Source organism: Aethalodelphis obliquidens, unplaced genomic scaffold (assembly GCF_003676395.1).
Source record: "Aethalodelphis obliquidens isolate GAN/ISIS:26980383/991018 unplaced genomic scaffold, ASM367639v1 scaffold43, whole genome shotgun sequence".
NCBI lineage: Eukaryota > Metazoa > Chordata > Mammalia > Artiodactyla > Delphinidae > Aethalodelphis > Aethalodelphis obliquidens.
In genome coordinates, this window is record NW_020837987.1 from 16,797,768 (window position 1) to 16,818,382 (window position 20,615).

The following is a 20,615-nucleotide window of genomic DNA, read 5'->3' on the forward strand; positions in this document are numbered from 1 at the left end:
GGGAGTCTTCCACTGGTTCATTTAAAGGGGAAATATTACCTGTTGCTGCAGGTGATAATTAGGGTTTATTAGAGTGAAGAGAAAAAGAGAAGAAACATTATCCCCTCTAATTTGCATTTTTTTTTCATCTTGGAGAAAATGGAAAAAAAGAAAGTCATGTCTCTTTGGGTATCCCATTATCACCAAAGAAAAGAAATTTGGAGAATCTGGAAAGAAATTTGAGGTGTCTTTGATTTTACCATATTTGCAAAGACAACATGTTAGCCTGATAATTTCATGGGTTTGGGCAAAAATAAATAAAATTTAAATGCCTTAATATGATACAAAATACTTTATCTTTCATGACATAACAGGCAACTAGAGTTTCATGATTATCTATGTTCACCTTGTCCACCCCGAATTCCACAGGGTGATGCAAAGAGATCCAGGTGGATGCTGTGCATGGGAGAGGTTTGGATCACAGCTGAGGATTCCTTAGTTCAAGATACCCCAATCTCTTAAAATGAGTTGCAAGCAATCCTGCCCAATATTTGATCAGAGGGAGTCATTATCTTTATTATATTAGTTAGGCAATTATTCTGCCCTGTGCCCCAGTGAGAGACACTGCTTACATCTTCCAATTCAGTGTGGTAAAAAATTCTTGATAAGAGAATGTAAGCAGACGTTGTTTCTGTCAAGGACCTGAAACTTACTACAGATGAGGAAAAGCAAAGCCTGGTATTATCCCTCTGGACAGAATGTTTAATCCAAGTAGTCTAGTGCCTTTGCTTCTTTTTTAATATGTATATATAAATAGTAGACACTTGATTCTGCAAAGATTTATGTGCTAGGGAGCCCCTGTTGCTTTGAACCAAGGACATAATGAATGTACCTTTCCTTACCTGTGTATCTAATAACATGAGACCTACCTGTTACAGGTGACCAGTTGGCCATATGTACTAACAGAGGTACATAAAAGAAAGAACAGCAAATTACTAAATGTCCCAGAAGGTGACAAAAACCGTACTTCTTGACAAGTTTATTTAATCCAGTGTGGTAGAACAGGCACAGCTCAATAAATGTATCATTTAAATTTAGAAAAAAAGAAAAGAAAATCAATAAGGCAACAATGGCCTTAAATGACACAATATACCAGTTGGACTTAGTAGATACATTACAGGACATTACATCCAAAAACAGCAGAATATACATTATTTTCAAGTATATATGAAACATTCTCCAGAACAGATCACATGTTAAGCCACAGAAAATATAGGTCAATATCTGTAATGAATATAGATGCAAAAATCCTCAACAAAATATTAGCAAACTGGAATCCAACAATATATTGAAAGGATCATACACCATAACCCAGTTGAATTTCTTCCAGGGTCACGAGGATGGTTCAACTGTCACTATTTGCAGATGACATGATACTTCATATAGAAAACCCTAAAGTCTCTACCCACAACTATTAGAACTAATAAATGAATTCAGCCAAGTTGCAGGATACAAGATTAATATACAGAAATCTATTGCTTTTCTATACACTAATAATGAACTATCAGAAAGCTAAAGTAAAAAAAAAAAAATCCCATTTAAAATCACAACATCCGAAGCCAGTCCCCGGAAACAGGAGAGGCCACAGCAGTGAGACGCCCAAGTCACTAAGGCAAAAAAAAAAAAAAAAAATCACAACAAAAAGAATAAAATATCTAGGAATAAACTTACCCAAGGAAGTGAAAGACCTATGTTCTAAAAACTATAAAACACTAGTGAAGGAAATTGAAAATGATACAAAGAAAGGGAAAGATATCCAGTATTCATGGATTGGAAGAATAGTGTTAAAATAGCCATACAACCTAAAGCAATCTACAAATTTAAGGCAATTTCTTTTTTTTTAAATAAATTTATTTACTTATTTTATTTATTTTTGGCTGTGCTGCGTCTTCGTTGCTGCCCGCTAGCTTTCTCTAGTTGCAGAGAGCAGGGGCTACTCTTTGTTGCAGTGGGCATGCTTCTCATTGCGGTGGCTTCTCTTCTTCTGGAGCACAGGCTCTAGGCCTGCAGGCTTCAGGAGTTGTGGCACATGGGCTCAGTAGTTGTGGCTCGTGGGCTCTAGAGCGCAGGCTCAGTAGTTGTGGCACACGGGCTTAGTTGCTCCACGGCATGTGGGATCTTCCCGGACCAGGGCTTGAACCTGTGTCTCCTGCATTGGCAGGCAGATTCTTAACCACTGCGCCACCAGAGAAGTCCTTAAGGCAATTTCTATCAAAATACCCATTACATTTTTCACAGAACTAGAACAAATAATACTAAAATTTATGTGGAACCACAAAAGACCCTGAACAGCCAAAGCAATTCTGAGAAAATCGAACAAAGCTGGAGGTATCACACTACCTGACTTCAGACTATACTACAAAGCTGCAGTAATCAAAACAGTATGGTAGGGACTTCCCTACCATACAAACAAACGAGACCTAATTAAACTTAAAAGCTTTGCATAGCAAAGGAAAACATCAACAGAATGAAAAGACAACCTACTGAATGGGACAAAATATTTGCAAATGATATGTCTGAAAAGGGGTTAATATCCAAAATATATTAACAGCTCATACAACTCAATATCAAAAACAACAAGAACTCAATTAAAAAATGGGCAGAAGACCTGAATAGACATTTTTCCAAAGAAGACCTACAGATGGCCAAAAGGCACATGAAAAGATGCTCAACATTGCCAATCATCAGGGAAATGCAAATCAAAACTACAGTGAGATATCACCTTACACCTGTCAGAATGGCTGTGGTCAAAAAGACCACAAATAACAAATGTTGCCAAGGTATGGAGAACAGGGAACTCCAGTACACTGCTGATGTGAATGTAAACTGGTGCATGTAGCCATCATGGAAAACAGTATGGAGGTTCCCCAGAAAACTAAAAATAGAACTACCCTATGATCCAGCAATTCCACTCCTGGGTATATATCTAAGAAAATAAAAACACTAATTAAAAAAGATACATGCACCCCAATATTCATAGCAGCATGATTTACAACAGCCAAGATATGGAAGCAACTCTATGTGTCTATCCATGGATAAATGGATAAACAAGATGTGGTTTATATATTCAATGGAATATTACTCAGCCATAAAAAAGATGAAATTTTAGCTATTTGCAACAACATGGATAGACCTGGAGGGATTACGCTTAGTGAAATAAGTCAAACAGAGAAAGACAAACACTGTACGCTGTCACTTACATGTGGAATCTAAATAAGAAAACAAATGAATAAATATAACAAAATGGAAATAGACACATACAGAAAGAACAAACTAGCGGTTATCAGTGGGAGGAGTACTGCGGCAGGGGCAAGATAAGGGTTGTGGATTAAGAGGTACACACTACCATGTTTAAAACAAATAAGATACAAAGATATATTGTACAGCACAGGGAATATAGCCAATATTTTAATAACTTTAAATGGAGTATAATCTATAAAAATATTATATCACTATGTTGTACATCTGAAATTAATACAATATGTAAATCAACTAGAATAAAAAATAAAGAAAAGATTAGAATAATCTAGGGAAATGCCATCCCTACACAAAAATGCATAAACAATTGAGAGTATTGGTTTATGTTAAATGCCTCTGTGTTTCACTTGGTCCCATTAGAAGATCAATAAAACCTGTTTGAAAAACAACAAAAACAATTTATGGGAGGCAGGTAAATCCCCAGCATAGAAACTGAGCTCTTTCATAGTAGAGGTGTTAATAAGATGGGATGAGATCTTAGCACAAAATTCGTAGGCACCTTAGAAAGTAAATATGACTATTACTGACTCACAGCAAATAGACCTAAATTAAACTAATACATAAACAGTATAAAACAGCATGATATACAAAAAGAGAACACTTACTGAAAGATTTCTTGGCCTTCCTTATTGCAAGCAATGCCTGTATCATAATTGATGGAAACCAGGTATGTCAGCCTAAAATATGCCTCTTTGACATAAAAATTATTTTGAGCTGAAGGCAATTAAGAAGCGGTAAACATACAGAAAGATCTCCCTTCTCTGTCCAAAGGCAGGAACTAAATTCTTCTTTTAATGGAGATAGACTCTTACCAGTCCACAGATGGCACCAGAGGAATCTGCAAACAAACCTCATTAAATGAAGATAAGGATTACCAGGCCCTAATTGGACTATCACTAGCCTATTGCACTGTCAGTACTTCACAAATTTATCCTTTCTTTGTCTAAAAGGTATAAAAGCTTCCTGCTCTGGTTACTTCTTCAGGGCTTCATTCTCTTCTGAAAGCTCTCATGTACATGTAAAAATTTAATAAAATTTGCATGCTTTTCTCCCGTTAAAATAATAATAATAATTTTAAAAAGAAAAGAAATCTGAACGGCCGGTAGGTCTCCCAGCATTTACAAATTCTGCGACTCTGAAATACGCTCCCTCCCAAGTCACGGCTCCTCTAGAGGCAGGGCGAGAAGCCTTCCGAAGGCCTGTGTATTACCCAAGGTGCGAACTACATTTCCCAGAAGTCTCTGAGGCACAGCTCTATTAGTGCCATTGTGGAGTTGCATGCTGGGAAAGAGAGGCCGTGCGTTTTCAGCTCCGCGGATTCCCGGGTTTATGGACTACGTTTCCCAGAGGGCTCTGGGGCACAGCCCCATTAGCAACTCGGGGAGTTGCATGCTGGGAGATGCGCTTTCTGCCAGAAGGATTTTTATTGAAGCTTTGGTTTGCCGGTGACCCTGTCCGGAGGTAACCTCAACGCCGGCGCTCCCTCCCGACGCCGTCGGTTGTTGGGCCCCAAGCGGTGAGTAATTAGCATCCCATGAGGAAAACAGAGCGGAATACGGCGAGCGATGGCGATGAGGGAGAAGAAGAGGCCCGAAACGGAGCCTCGGCCTCTGGCTTCGGGAGCGCTGCGGAGGAAGTGCGAGCGTGTGCGTGTGTGTATGTCTGTGTGTGTGTGTGATCAGGGGCTCGGCCATGTCTGCAGACTGAGATGTGCGCGTGGGCGTCGGTGAGGGAGACAGGCCCGGTCCTTGTGTTTGTGACGCACTTGGGCGAGTGTGTGTAGCGGGGGGACGAGACGTGGCCCCTCCCGGTTTGTGTGCGTCCTGTGCGTGTGAGCATCTGTAGCGGTGACGCGGCCGGGCTGTGACTCCTCCACTGTGCTCTGTGTGAGTTACATGCGTGTGGGCTCTGCGGGGGTGGCGGGGCCCAGATGTGTCCCCGAGGCTATGAGATGTGCCGTTGCATTTCTGTGGGGTTGGCGCAGCCGTGTACCATGTCTCTGGCGTGGGCGTCAGCCAGTGTGACAGAGCCTAGGTGTATGTGATTGTTCAGCTGTGACAGGTGCAGGACTGTTCTTGGGTGTGTGGCCCCGGATTGAGTGTGTAGCTCTGATGTCTCTGCTGCTTCCTCTCCGTTCACGTTCCAACGATGCGGGTACTTGTTTGGGCACAGTGGCCCCAAGGGAAAGTCAGAGCCTGAATGCTGTAGTGAAAATGACAAGAATGGCACAGACATGGTTATGAGATGGCAGCTTTGGAGCTAGAGGTGCTCTCCATCTAAAATTCAGGCTACCTGAATGACAGAATGGAAGGGCCTCTGGAATAAGATTCTTTTTTGGAAAGGAGAGGTCCCTGACCTAGGAGGTGGGGGTACCCCAATTCCTAGAGTCTAGTTTCCACGAATCTCTGAAATACTCAGATGTGGGTGCCCTCTTATTTCTGATTGGTTTTAGATAAGACATGGGAGCAGGTGTGGCCTCAGGGCATTTTCGGATGTAGTCTGTGCTCCAGAAAAGTCCTAATGTCTCATTCTGACCTCTCTTTCCTCTAGGCCAGCTGTCCTCCAGAAAAAGCATCCCAAGGAGAAAGAATCATCATCATCACAGATCTTGAAATCAAGGTTCAGATGAGTTATCTTCTTGTTCAGTAAATGATTTGTGTTTATAGCGCTTAAGAATATTTGCTTTCCTTGCCCCGAAATGTCCTTTTTAATAGTGACTTGACCCAGTAATTTCTTCCCAAGAGGTGTGACAAGAGTCGTGAATGTGTATTCCCCATTGACCAACCGTCTCAGTGAGTACTCACATATTCAATAAGCAAATTGTTCACATCCTCCTGTGTGGTCTTCCAAGACTCCGCTAGGATCGAGGAATACTACTGGGAGGTTACTGTTAGCACTTTTAGTGTGTGATTTGCTAAGGAGGATATTAAATTTTTAGGTGGAATCAAAGGCTAGATATCTTGGTCTTTTCCACAGGGCTGACTTTCAGAGCACAGTAAGAAAAGAGAAGGTTTGATTGTTTTAGTCAGTTAATGACAAAGTTACCAGTTTTGTGAGGCGCTTTTTTTTTTTTTTTTTTTCAGTATGCGGGCCCCTCCCTGTTGTTGCCTCTCCCGTTGCGGAGCACAGGCTCCGGACGCGCAGGCCCAGCGGCCACTCCGCGGCACGCAGGATCCTCCCGGACCGGGGCACGAACCCACGTCCCCTGCATCGGCAGGCAGACTCCTAACCACTGCACCACCAGGGAAGCCCCCTGCGAGGCTTTTAAGGGTGGGGTTTGAGCAAAGGTCTTTGTCATCAAAGGCAAGGATTTTTTTTTTCCAGTAATCAATAAATAGAAATTTGTTGTATTAGCCAGGTCTTATTTGAGGTTTGACAGTGTCCATATGTTTCGGTTATATCTTTGTATGAACTGTGAGAAGCAGTACGGTTTGATGCTGATTACAAGTTTTGGATCCAGAGCAGGGTTTGGCAAACTTTTTCTCTAAAGGGTCACATATTAAATATTTCATGCTTTGTGGGCTACGTATGGTTGCATATTGTTCTTCTTTCATAGATTTTATTTTTTAGAATGGTCTTAGATTTAAAGAAAAATTGCAAAGATAATACAGAGAATTCCCAGGTACCCTGCACCCAGTTTCTTCTATTATTAACAACTCAGTTCTGAACCATTATCATTAATTGATGTCTTTGCTGTATTCAGATTTCCTTACTTTTTACATAATGGTTTTCATCTGTTCCAGGATCCCGTCCAGGATACCACATTACATTTCGTTGTCATGTTTCGTTAAGGTCCTCTTGGCTGTGCCCATTTCTGACTTCCATTGTTTCTGACGACTGTGACATTTTTAAGTGGTACTGGTCAGGTATTTTGTAGGATGACCCTCTATTGGAATGCGATGTTTTCCTGATGATTAGACTGGGTTTATGGGTTTGGGGGTGGAAGATCACAGCAGTAAATTACCACTTTCATCACATCATAGCAAGAAGACGTACTATCAACAAGATTTGTGATTGGTGAGGTTGAACTTGATCATCTGGCTTAGGTAGTGTTTGTCAGTTTCCTCCACTGTAAAGTTATTCCTTTTTTTCAAAGACTGTGTCCCCCTGAGTGACGACTGCATATTTCAAAACCCCAAGTACTAGACCCTTGTCACTCTGACTCTGCTTCTGTCCTCACATCTTTCTCTCCTCTTTCATCCCCCTTACTCACTTTTGAAGACCCTCGTGATTACACGGGGCCCACCTGGCATAATTCAGGATAATCTCCCTATTTTAAGGTCAGATGATTCAGGACTTTAAGTCCCTTTGCAACCTAACTCCCTTTTGCTGTGTAATGTAACATATTCACAGGTTCCAGGATTAGGACGTGGACATCTTTGGGAGACTGTTCTTTTGCCTACCACAGACCTGTCTATTCAAAGTTCACTTAATGGCTGCAACATACCTGCCCCCTCATAACTGTAGTCCTTTTCTTTGTTAATTTTTTTAAAAAATTTGGGACTATCTTAAGGTATATTTTTTTTTTTTTTTTTTTTTTTGCGGTACACGGGCCTCTCACTGTTGTGGCCTCTCCCGTTGCGGAGCACAGGCTCCGGACGCGCAGGCTCAGCGGCCATGGCTCACGGGCCCAGCCACTCTGTGGCATGTGGGATCTTCCCGGACCGGGGCACGAACCCGCGTCCCCTGCATCAGCAGGCGGACTCTCAACCACTGCGCCACCAGGGAAGCCCCAAAGCCAAATTCTTAATCTATATTCCCCCATCAGGGAGCCGGCCAGGAATCCTCCCACTGAAATTTCTGGATCTGACTTCAAGACAAAAAATAAAAGTTCCTCTGTCCTGTCTGTGCAGCTGGCTTTCCTGGGGTTTCAGGGAAAACTTGTTTTGTTTTTTTCCAGAATCCTTTTAATCTTCAGATGTGCTGTGTTTATGTGGGGGGCCTTGTGGGGGAAGAAGATGAGCATTCTTTGGAAGAAAAGATGGAGGAGTGAAAAGGTTGTATTAAGTCATTTGGAGACCAAGGTGCACTTATTTTAATGCCTCTTTTTCCTTGTCTAGATCTGGCTTCTCTGGATTTTGTGTCTTCAGTAAAGGAGACCCCAAGAGGACCGATCAGGTCTTGAATTCTAAAACCATGGCCCACGTAAGTATGTTTTTCTCTTTCCTTCTTGAATTGTGATATTTAGGTCCTGTGGATACTTCTTTGAAATATCATGAAGGCTCCTGCCCAAGTGAGTCCCATCCAAGTACCTACTTCCCAGCTCTCCCTGTTCCAGTGAATAATAACGCCATATAGCCTATTGCCCGCCTCTGTGACTAATGCTCACTTAACCCTTGAGCTAGTTACTCAGTATCTCTTATGTACTCACTTTTTTGTCAAGAGTAATTGGAACAGTGGAAGCAGAAACTACCTTTGGAGAAACAGTTGAGTCCAGTCTACGATTTGATGAGTTGGAGACATTGGTCCCATTTGACCACACGAGAAAACTAGAATTCCTCACTCATCTCCACTGATCTTTTTCCCAGGCAGATAAGAGGGAACATTCATATTCTTTGGTCTCAGTCTTAGTGTGTAGTGAAAGCTCGCACTTTACGAAGCTTTTAGAATTGCGTAGAGCTGTGGACTCAGAGATCATGTTCCTGCCAGGGGACCCGGGAGATAAATTTTGTTTTGCACAGACCTGTCTGTATGCTCCTGAATCATTTGATACCAGTTTCCTCTAAATCAGGAACAAAGAAAAGGCAAGGCTAGCGGATGGTAACAGGTAAGAAGGTCATTTCATACAAGAGTAATGATCATATACTCCTGGAATTGGGGAAACTTTAGACATTTTGCTCAACCTAAGTGTGTAACTATCATAATTAAATCTAATCCTTCTCTATGATGGAATAAAAAAATGCTTTTGTCATTACAAAGGTGGACTGCTTAAAAGATAACCTGGCAAAATGATGAACCCGAGACTTGAAAACATTCAAACATGCAAACCTGATTTTCTAAGATAAAAGATCTTATATTACATTTGGGAAGTAAACCCCAGACATTTTTTTTCTTTCTCCTTAAGGAGAAAAGGATGCTGTAAGAATCCATGCTTGCTGAAAATTCGCGAGACAGGCCCGTTAGCAGGCTCTGTGCTTATGCAACAGAGGAAAACTGGAATTGGCTTGTCCATTTCCTGACAGGTTGGCATGATTAAGAATTCCCCAGGGGCTTCCCTGGTGGCGCAGTGGTTAAGAATCCGCCTGCCAAGGCAGGGGACACGGGTTCGAGCCCTGGTCCGGGAAGATCCCACATGCTGTGGAGCAACGAAGCCCGTGCGCCACAACTACTGAGCCCGTGCTCTGCAACGAGAAGCCACTGCAATGAGAAGCCTGCGCACCGCAACGAAGAGTAGCCCCCGCTCGCCGCAACCAGAGGAGAGCCTGCGCACAGCAACAAAGACCCAACACAGCCAAGAATAAAATAAATAAAGGGCTTCCCTGGTGGCGCAGTGGTTGAGAGTCCGCCTGCCGATGCAGGGGACACGGGTTCGTGCCCCGGTCCAGGAAGATCCCACGTGCTGTGGAGCAGCTGGGCCCGTGAGCCATGGCCGCTGAGCCTGTGCGTCCGGAGCCTGTACTCCGCAACGGGAGAGGCCACAACAGTGAGAGGCAGGTGTACTGCAAAAAATAATAATAATAATATAATAAAATATATAAAAATTTTTAAAAAAAAAAGAATTCCCCAGGGTGTAGGTGGTTTCCCTTGCAGCAGGAGGGGCTTCAGCCACCGTCATGTCCTCACTGACCCCTCCCCATATCACAGGCTTTTAATCTACTCGCTGTATCCACCCCTGCACAGAGCGGAGCCCTTCCTCCCCCCTCCTCCATCTGGAAACTCTGTGCTTTCGTTTCATCAGAGACGTGTGGGTTTGCGTTTCCAGGGTTTGGTGACATTCTCCGATGTAGCCATAGACTTCTCTCAGGAGGAGTGGGCATGTCTGGACTCTACGCAGAGAGACCTGTACTGGGACGTGATGTTGGAGAACTACAGTAACTTGGTCTCGCTGGGTAAGTTGCCTGCCTCAGATAATCTGGACTCTGCTCCCTGCACAGTCAGCTCTCTCCTTTCAGGACCACCTTTCAAGATACTAGTTGAATTTCTTTCTTCCTGCACCCAAGGGATGTTTTGAGCTTTGTGCAGTTGGAAATGGGCGTTACGCATGCACCTTCACCTCCTCATCCATCAGTGATCTTCCCATCTCTGTCTGGCCCCTCCTGTAATTACCTCTCTTCCTTACTGGCCAAAGGACTGATTAGAGTTATTTAATTTATTAGAATAAACGTATTTATTTTATTTCATGACCATCTTCAAAGAAACCAGGCTTCATGCTGTGAGCCTATGTTTACACCCAAATTGCTGTCGATGGTACTTTGGGGACCCACCTTTAGGGGAAATGGCTCTACACAGTGACTTGATTTTCTCTGGCAAACCAGACTCTGTGTTTGAGGTAGAGGTGGGATGAATGAACAGAATCTGTAAAACCACACTGAGCATATTGCATTCCCTACACATTGTACCCGAAGTGAGGTCGAAAGTTATAATCTATGAATTCTGAGTTAAATATTGGATGATAAATATGTAAGGAAATTTCTTGTTTTTCTATTAGCAAAATAACAGCCATAATATTAATGGCTAATAAATACTGTGCTTGCTCTGCACCAGAAAACATTCTGAGCCTGGTGTGTATGTATATGTACAAATACGTTTCATTCCGTTCTCACAAGTTCATGAGCTAGGAAATTATTACGTCTAATTCGTAGATGAGTATACTAGGGCACAAAGTGACTTAATCAAGGAAGCAGAAGCAAACCTGGAACCTAAGAATTCTGGCCCCAGAATCCGTACTCTCAACTGCCCGGTTCTGCTTGCCTCCAGAAGTTTAAATAAAGACCTTTTCGGGAATTCCCTGGCGGTCCAGTGGTTAGGACTCGGCACTGTCACTGCTGTGGGCCTGGGTTCAATTCCTGGTCGGGGACCTAAGATCCTGCAAGCCTCGACACAAGACCAAAAAATAAACATAAAAATAAATAAATTTTTTTAACTGTTTTAAAAAATGAAGTAAATGTAAAATAGAATAGAATAAAATAGCCCTTTTCCCTACCCATCTGGTTTCCTGTTTGTCCTCCAGGCCTTTCTCTTTTCCTGAAGTCAGTTTTAGGTTGTTACACAAATTTGACTAAAGTGCAATCAGAAAACCTTAAGCCAACAGTTTTCTCCTAAGTTCACATCATGTGGCATTTCTGTTTTTGAAAGCAAGACATCTCATTTCTAAACCAGACACAATTGTCTTATGGAAGCAAGGGAGAGAGCTTCGATAGTTGAGGAGAAAAGACACTAAAGTGGTGCAGAGGAGAGCGACAGCCAGCCCGGCTCGGGAAAGCCATCATTACCACAAGCGGCCCAGCTGGGCAGGGGGCAGCTGCACCCCTGAGGTGTTTGCAGAGCTCCCTACAAAGGTCTCAGGCCCAAGGCCTCTGAGGAAGAAGTCACCACCTTGAACTTTATCTTCACCCCATTCCCGTCTCAATTTGTTTTCCTTCTCATGTTTCACCCCTACTGAGTAGCAAGGGCGTAGAAAACAGGACCCTGTGCCATTCAGTTTCTGAAAGTTGGTTGTTATCCTAGCTTCATGTGCTTTTTTCCTTTGTATCTGTTTTTTGGTGATACTGCTTCCTGGGTTCTCTGTTCTTCCATCACGAAGCAATATCTGCTTATGTCTCTTTTGATGCTGTGTTAGCAGTCACTGACACTCAGTACCTAGATTCAGTATTTCATTGGGGGTTCAAAATGGTGGTATTCTATCATTGCCTCTTCATTTTTTCACTATAAATAATTCTTTGAAGAGAAACTGACCCACCTGCTAATTGGTTGTGTAGTGGAACTGCTCATATTGGATAAGAAAGATGAAAACTTTGCTCTTTAAAGAAAAAAAACTATCAGTTTTTAATAACAAAGGGCTGGTTTCCTAGCATGCTCCAAAGTTGGCCATTTAACATGTTTTAGTATCTGAACGAACTCATGAACTTAAACATGTTTTACAGTCCCTTGAGTTAGCATCCTTTTTTTTTTTGGCGGTACGCGGGCCTCTCACTGCTGTGGCCTCTCCTGTTGCGGAGCGCAGGCTCCGGACGCGCAGACTCAGCAGCCATGGCTCACAGGCCCAGCCGCTCCGCGGCATGTGGGATCTTCCCGGACTGGGGCACGAACCCGTGTCCCCTGCATCGGCAGGCGGACTCTCAACCACTGCGCCACCAGGGAAGCCCCTAGCATCCTTATTAATGCTCAGGTTTTTCTAAACATTTCCTCCTGTTTCATAATTTTTATTATTAAATTTAATTCTACACACATCTTTTGAATGTTGGATCTTTGTATCCAGAATTACTTTTAATGATATTACTTGTGTTTTTGTGTGTATACACAACTATCCAACTGTATCTTTTTATTTTCCTACAATAGTTCTAGATTTGATCTTCTTGGTTTTCCAGGTTTGTCATCACATCTATAAATTGTACTTTTTCATCTTCATTTTTGAGATTTGTCCCTCTAACTTTTTTTTTTTGCTTAATTGTTTCAGCTGGTAGGAAACAGTAGCGCTGATAGTAAGTGCCTTTTTTGATTTTAGCGGGGATGTCTCCAGTGTTTCCTCATTAAGTATTGTGATGCTAGACGTGGAATCTAGATCTTAATAAGAGCCCTAGGTGATTCATATTTTTCCCACTGGAGCAGTTTTATTTCTGTTAGAGAAGGTTTTAGTTTATGATTAGGTTTGTTTTTGTTTTCTTAAAAAGAAACAAAATATGTTGGGGTTTTGGGGGGTTTTTGTTCGTTTTGTTTTTTTCAGATTTGGAATCACCATATGAGACCAAGAGTCTACCTACACAGAAGGGCACTTATGAGATAAATTTTTCCAAACAGAACTCAAATAGAAAAAGTAAATCCCTTGGCCTTGACTGGATGTGTGAAGGTGAGTTTGAAGGACCACAGGCCCCACAAGAGGGATGTATCAATCAAATCAACTGTGGGCAAACGCCCACTTGCAGAGAAAATACCTCTGTCCGACCACATCAGAGACTTCATAACAGGGAAAATTCCTATGAATGTAAGGAATGTGGGAAGGCCTTTAGCCGAGGCTATCAACTTACTCAACATCAGAAAATTCACACTGGTGAGAAACCCTACGAATGTAAAGAATGTAAAAAGGCCTTCCGTTGGGGTAATCAACTTACTCAACATCAAAAAATTCACACTGGTGAGAAACCTTATGAATGTAAGGACTGCGGGAAGGCGTTTCGGTGGGGTTCAAGCCTCGTTATTCATAAGAGAATTCATACGGGTGAGAAGCCCTATGAATGTAAAGACTGTGGGAAGGCCTTCAGACGCGGTGATGAGCTCACTCAGCATCAGAGGTTTCACACCGGTGAGAAAGACTATGAATGCAAAGACTGTGGGAAGACCTTTAGCCGCGTGTATAAACTAATTCAGCATAAGAGAATCCACAGTGGTGAAAAACCCTACGAATGTAAAGACTGTGGGAAGGCCTTCATTTGTGGTTCCAGCCTCGTTCAACATAAGAGAATTCACACCGGTGAGAAGCCCTATGAGTGCCAAGAATGTGGGAAGGCCTTTACTCGCGTCAATTATCTCACTCAGCATCAGAAAATTCACACTGGCGAGAAACCTCATGAGTGTAAGGAATGTGGGAAGGCCTTCCGCTGGGGTTCGAGTCTCGTGAAACACGAGAGAATTCATACGGGAGAGAAGCCATATAAATGTACAGAATGTGGGAAGGCCTTTAACTGTGGCTATCACCTTACTCAGCATGAGAGAATCCACACTGGTGAAACGCCTTACAAATGTAAGGAATGTGGAAAGGCCTTTATTTATGGGTCAAGCCTTGTCAAACATGAGCGAATTCATACAGGGGAGAAACCCTACGAGTGTAAAGAATGTGGGAAGGCCTTCAGTCACGGCCATCAACTTATACAGCATCAGAAAATTCATACTGGTGAGAAACCCTCTGAGTGTAAGGAATGTGGAAAGGCATGTAAACGTATAGACCATCCTCCAGAACATCAGAGAATTCATGCTGTTGAGAAACCTTTTGGGTACAAAGAGCACACAGAGGCCTCTATTCAACATTCATTTCTTCCACGACAAGAGGAAAATCCATGATAAGACTTAACGCAAGAAAGCCTTCACTGGTCCCTCTTCTGCTTATAGAATATCAGAAGTCATATGAGAGGTGAATTTGGAGTATTGGAGAAATCACTTTTTCTCATCGATCACAACATACTCAGTTGTAGACTATTTTCTACTGGATAGGTTAGTTTCCTGAATGCGTAGAAACCTTCCAATACCATTTCATCTCTGTCGTATTTCAGATTTGTTCTAAGGTAAAACTCTGCTAATGGAGCATATGTGGGAGAGCTTTTCTCGTGGTACATACCACTACCTGTTTCCATCACCATCCCACCTCTTTACTCCCTGTGAGGCACTGAGAAAACTAGCTATCACTCTCTGTGCATTATCTGTGAAATGGCGATAATCACACCTACCTAATACTGCTGTTGTGGTGATTAAATGAGTTTGGTACATGTAAGCTCCTTGAACGTGTATCTGAAATGTTGTGTGAGCTCAATAAATATTAGCTGTTTTTGTTGTTCTCATTACCATTAACATTGCTATTAGTGAATTTTTACAAGAAGACCCCCTGCGGGTGCAGTGAGCTGAGAAAAGACTATCAAACTTCTAGAAGAAAATATGGGGAATTCCCTGGTGGTCCAGTGGTTAAGACTCCGTGCCTCCACTGCAGGGGGCACAGGTTTGACCGCTGGTTGGGGAACTGAGATCCCACAAGCCGTGTGGCGCGGCCAAAAATAAAAAATAGAAAATTTAGGAGATTATTGTCACAGCATTGGGGTAGGCAGCATTTCTTAGTGTACAGAAGACATTAAACAAAAAATAAAAAGTTATTAAGTTGGACTTCATCAAAAGTACAAAGTTCTGATCATCAAATGACACCATGAAGGTGGTGAAAAAGCAAGAAGACTGGGAGAAGATGTTTACATAAACCTGACAAAGGATTCACGAAGAAAGGATAAAAAGAATCCTTCAAGTCAATAATAAAACAACAAATCAATTAAAAGGTGGAGGGAGACTTACATAAGCACTTAAGATCACCAAATGGCAAATAAGTAAGTGCAGACGTGTTGAATGTCATCACTCAAGGATATGCAAAGTAAGATAATCACGTGATGTCACTAGACACGCACCAGAATGGCTGACGTTAAAATTGCTTATAAGCCAGTGTCTTTGTTCAAACATGGCCTGTTCAAGAAGGAACAGCGGCTTCCCTGGTGGCACAGTGGTTAAGAATCCTCCTGCCAATGCAGGGGACATGGGTTCGAGCCCTGGTCCGGGAAGATCCCACATGCAGCGGAGCAACTAAGCCTGTGAGTGACAACTACTGAAGCCCGCGTGCCACAACTACTGAAGTCCATGTGCCTAGAGCCCATGTTCTGCAACAACAGAAGCCACCGCAATGAGAAGCCCACGCATCACAATCAAGAGTAGCCCCCGCTCATCGCAACTAGAGAAAGCCTGCGCGCAGCAACGAAGACCCAATGCAGCCAAAAATAAATAAATAATAAATTTATAAAAAAGAAGGAACAGAATCAGCACTGGACCTCTCCAAATCCTGGAGTTCTGCAACAGGGATGGGAAGGTGATACTCAAGGGAGGCAGGTGGATTTGCCCTGGGGAGGGGGCCAGGGCCCAGGATCAAGTCCTTGGGAGAGCTCAGGGAGCAGACTCTGGAGGGACCTGAGCTGTCTTAAGAGGGTCAGTCCTAGAGTGAGAAAGTGGGTTGTCTTGGAGAAGGGACTTGAACCCATGGTGGGGAATCTAAGAGTATGGGTGGGAGAGGACTAGAGCCCATGGGAGTGAGTTTGAAAAGCTAGGGGTGGGGCTGATGGCCATGGGAGGGCCTGGTGCATTAGGAGGGAGGGGCTTGATCTCAGACAGGTCCTGGGAGGCTGGAGAAAAGGAGAGAGTCCAGGAGGGGAGCCTCTGAGAGCTGGAGAACTTGAATGCTATCCATGAATGTGGCCTGAGAGATCTAGGGTGGGTGCTACAGCCAGTGGGAGAACTGTGGCACAGGGGATGCCAGTGTGGTTAGAGCCCAGAGGAGTGCCTTATGAAGGCCGACAGAGGGTTCAGAATCAGGTTGACGTAGGCCTTAATGTTTGGTTTATCTCAGGGTTGGGGTTACATTTCAATTCAAGTTACTCTGTCCTTGGGTTACGTATACCTTAGTGTTAGGGTTAGGTTAAGGATTTGGATTCTCGGCAGGGAGGGAATGAGGGAACATGGAACATATTTGGGGAGAGGGATGCCAGACATATACAGACCATTCCACCAACAACAGAACACATATAGAACATTCTCCAGGATAGACCCTATGTTAGGCCACAAAATAATCTCAACAAATTGAAAAGATTAAAAGCACAGATTGAAACCTGACCACAATGTAATGAAACTAGAAATCAACAGAAGGAAAACAAGAATACTATATGGAAATTAAACCACACACTCTTAAGCAACAGATGGGTGAAAGAAGAAATCATAAGGGAAATTAGAAAATACATATAGGCGTGAAAATCCAAACAAACCACAACTTACAGGATGCAGTGAAAGGCACGCTCAGAAGACAGTTTATGGCAGGAAATGCCTACATTGAAAAAGAAGAAAGACCTCAAATCAGTAAACTAACTCTACATGGTAAGAAGCTAAAAAAAAGAACAAACAAAACCAAAAGCAACACAAGGGAGAAAATAATAGGGATTAGAGTAAAGTGAAATAGAGAATTTTTTTAATGATACGAAGAATCAGCAGAACCAGAAGTTGGTTCTTTGAGAAGATGAACAAAATGAGCAAAGCTTTAGCTAGATTGACCAAGGGGGGAAAAAGCTATGCAAAGAGAAGTCAAAGGTCACTAGAGATGCTTCCAGTCTCTTCTAGGTATGTGTGGCTAAAGGGAAACGTCACAAAAGCAAAGCAACTTGAACGCATTGACATTGCAAATAAATGGAATAAACGTGTGCATTCGGTTACACCAGACCAGGGTTCGCCAGAGTTTTTCTGTTGAGGGCCAAACAATAAATATTGTAGGTTTTGTAGGCCACGTATGCTCTGGACCACATGTTCCTCTTTATTTTTTTTATTATTTTTTTTTTTTTACAACCTTTTAAGAATAGAAACCACTCAGCCTCTAAACCAAACAGAATCAGGGCGACAGTCAAAAGATTTGAGCTATGGACCAGAGTCTACCTGACTGCTGCACTAAACCAATGGGTAAGCTTGGGAAGAGATTCTAGGTCAGCATTCTCCAGTTTGGTAACCAACAGCCACGTACAGTCTTGAGCACTTGAAGTGCGGCCAGGTAGTAAAGTTAAGTGTAAAATACACACTGAGATTTGCAGACTGTTCAGAAGTAAAAAAGGTCAAATATCTCATTAGTGAGTTTTACATGATACGTTTAAATGATAACATTTTGGATATTCTGAACTGAATAAAGTAACTGTGTCTGTTTCTTTTTTCTTGTTTAATGTGATACCAGGAATACTTTAATTACCTGTGTGGACGTCGTGTTTGTTTCTTCTGAAATTTGGCAACATTTTAAACGTGCATGTCTTTGACTCAACATTCCCACTTAAAAGAATATACTATTTTACAGCATTAATTAAAATTTTTCAGGGCCTCTCTAGCCTTCTGAGACGGCCCACACTCTGTCTGTGGAGTGTGTTTCTCTCTAAATAAATCCACTTCTTACCTATCACTTTGTCTCTCACTGAATTCTTTCTGTGATGAGACATCAAGAACCTGAACTTCATTAAGTCCTGAGACCAGGTGTGTGATCTCAATTTACAGACCTTGGGGGCTCCCCTGGTGGCGCAGTGGTTGAGAGTCCGCCTGCCGATGCAGGGGACGCGGGTTCGTGCCCCGGTCCGGGAAGATCCCACATGCCGCGGAGCGGCTGGGCCCGTGAGCCGTGGCCGCAGAGCCTGCGCGTCCGGAGCCTGTGCTCCGCAACGGGAGAGGCCACAACAGTGAGAGGCTCGCGTACCGCAAAAAAAATAAATATATAAAGACCCTGGGTTCAAGTCCCAGTCTGGGTTTTGGCTGGGTTCAATTCCCGGTGTGTGGGTTCAAGTCCCAAATCTGAGTTCCACGGTTTCAGCTGGCAAGCCACGAAGGGACAGTGATAAGCTAGACCAACTCCCTCTCATCGTCAACACCACTGGGGACACATTCTGTGCCATTTCTTTGAGACAACTTTTTGGGCACTCTAACACCTGGTTGGGAGACTGCCCGGGAAGGGATAGCATCTAAAATCTCTCGTCATTTATAGATAGATAGTTTTGTGCTCTAATGCTGTTAGAAAAAGTGCTTCATCATCAAGGAGATCATAGAAAGGCTATGGAAGCAGTTACAGCAGTTCCACATCAAGATGTATGGCTATGTGAGGATTCCAGCCCATACTGACTTAAAACAAGGAGCTGTCCTGCCCCTGGGCCCCTAGATCAGGCATCCAGAGATTTTTACTGACAGGAAGGGTCATTGTCCCTACTCAGCCTTGAAGCAGTTACAGATGACCATCACCCCTCTGCTTCCCATAAGAATAGGGAGTAAAATCTGAGAGGGGAATGAAATAGGAGGGAAAGGGGCAGGGCATAACCTTTGAAAGAATGACATAGCCTGAGGACATGACATAAACTGACTAGAACCAAATCGCTCCAAGATAGTAGACAAGTCAACTTCCACTAGACCTTGAACCTCAGTATACAGTATACCCTCACTGTAACACATCAGCAAGCTAAATGATGTAACCACAGGCACAGCTCCAACACTGATAAGGATCAAAAAGTGGGCAGTGGCCCAATTCCTGGAAATCCCCACCCCTTCCCCAAAATAGCTGGAATACTCCTCCCACTCAGCCTATGAAATTACCCACCCCTGTAAAAACCGACAGCCCCGTACCCCTGCCGCCTCTCTCACCTTCCAAGATGACCCATAGTCTGTCTGGGAAGTGTGTTTCCCTCTAAATAAATCCACTTCTTACCTAAAAAAAAAAAAAAAATTGGAATTCCCTGGCAGTCCAGTGGTTAGGACTCTGCACTTTCACTGCCAGGGGCCCAGGTTCAATCCCTAGTCGGGAAACCATGATCCCACAAGCCCTGCAGCACGGCCCAAAAAAAAAAAAAAAAATTTTTTTTAATCACTTAAAAGAAAATTTTCCATAGACACATATCACCTTCCCCAAAGAACCTCCTCTTATTCTCAGGAGCTCCTTAGCGAAAATCACATTGTTGACTTGCTGTGTTGTTTTGTTTCTCGTTTTTCTTTTGGCAGGGTGTGGGGATTATTCCAGTATCCATATGAAGCAAAACTCATGCACAAATGCATTGAAAACTTCCACATCTAGGTTATACGTGGTTATCCTGGAGGAACAGGCCGTCTTTTGCTAGACAGAATTCATATTCTTTAAATTATTGTGTAGGGAATTTCCTGGTGGTCCAGTGGTTAAGAATCCACCTTCCAATCAGGGGCCTTGGGGATCAAACCCCTGGTCGGGGAACTAAGATCCCACATGCCACAAGGCGACTTAGCCTGCGTGCTGCAACTACTGAGCCTGTGCACTCCAGAGCCCTTGCGCCACAACTAGAGAGCCTGCATGCCGCAACTACTGAGCCCGCACACTCTGGACCCCATGCACCACAACTAGAGAGCCCTCGCACTGCAACAAAGAGCCCACCCACCACAACAAAAGATCCCACATGCCACAACTAAAACCCGATGCAGCCAAATAAATAAATTTTTTTTTAATTATTATGTAATGAGTGACCTAGCCAACTGTGAAATTTCAAATAATGGAAAAAATTAAGAGTATTTAAATACTTTGACAGAAGTCTTAGCTGGAATTAACCAGACTGGCCCACAGGCAGGACCTTTGTGGACATGGAAGACAAAGAGAGTACAGTTGTGCTTCAAGCCTGCAGGTAAACAGAAGAGATGAGGCACCGAAGATGGGAAGCGAATGTCTACTGAAGTTGGTGCAGCCGCTATGGAAAACAGCATGGAGGTTTCCCAAAAAGTAAAAAGAGAACTACCATATGACCCAGCAATTCCACTCCTGGTTATATATCTGAAAAAAGCAAAAAACACTAACTCAAAAAGATACATTCACCCCAATGTTCACAGCATTAATGTTCGCAGCA

The 20,615-nt window shown here is 43.1% G+C and overlaps 1 protein-coding gene across 2 annotated transcripts; it reads left to right on the top strand.

The window, feature by feature from the left end:
* Nucleotides 1–4,681: 4,681 nt before the first annotated feature.
* ZNF331 (zinc finger protein 331) lies at nucleotides 4,682–15,015 on the top strand. 2 transcript variants are annotated; one of them, XM_027079229.1, is made up of 5 exons: nucleotides 4,682–4,758; nucleotides 5,848–5,916; nucleotides 8,358–8,442; nucleotides 10,220–10,346; nucleotides 13,181–15,015. In XM_027079229.1, the coding sequence occupies exons 1-5, from the start codon at nucleotides 4,697–4,699 to the stop codon at nucleotides 14,509–14,511; spliced, it is 1,674 nt and encodes a 557-aa protein (XP_026935030.1). In that variant the 5' UTR covers nucleotides 4,682–4,696; the 3' UTR covers nucleotides 14,512–15,015. The 2 variants fall into 2 exon arrangements, with proteins under 2 accessions (XP_026935030.1, XP_026935031.1); XM_027079230.1 differs by lacking the exon at nucleotides 10,220–10,346 and having other exon boundaries at nucleotides 4,696–4,813.
* The last annotated feature ends 5,600 nt before the right edge of the window (nucleotides 15,016–20,615 follow it).

Bases quoted from the DNA above. Each gene is read 5' to 3' on its own strand.
- ZNF331 (XM_027079229.1), top strand. From the start codon at position 4,697: ATGCGCTTTCTGCCAGAAGGATTTTTATTGAAGCTTTGGTTTGCCGGT. The intron at 5,917-8,357 runs GTTCAGATGAGT...TTCCTTGTCTAG, and splicing joins TCACAGATCTTGAAATCAAG to ATCTGGCTTCTCTGGATTTT. The intron at 8,443-10,219 runs GTAAGTATGTTT...TTGCGTTTCCAG, and splicing joins ATTCTAAAACCATGGCCCAC to GGTTTGGTGACATTCTCCGA.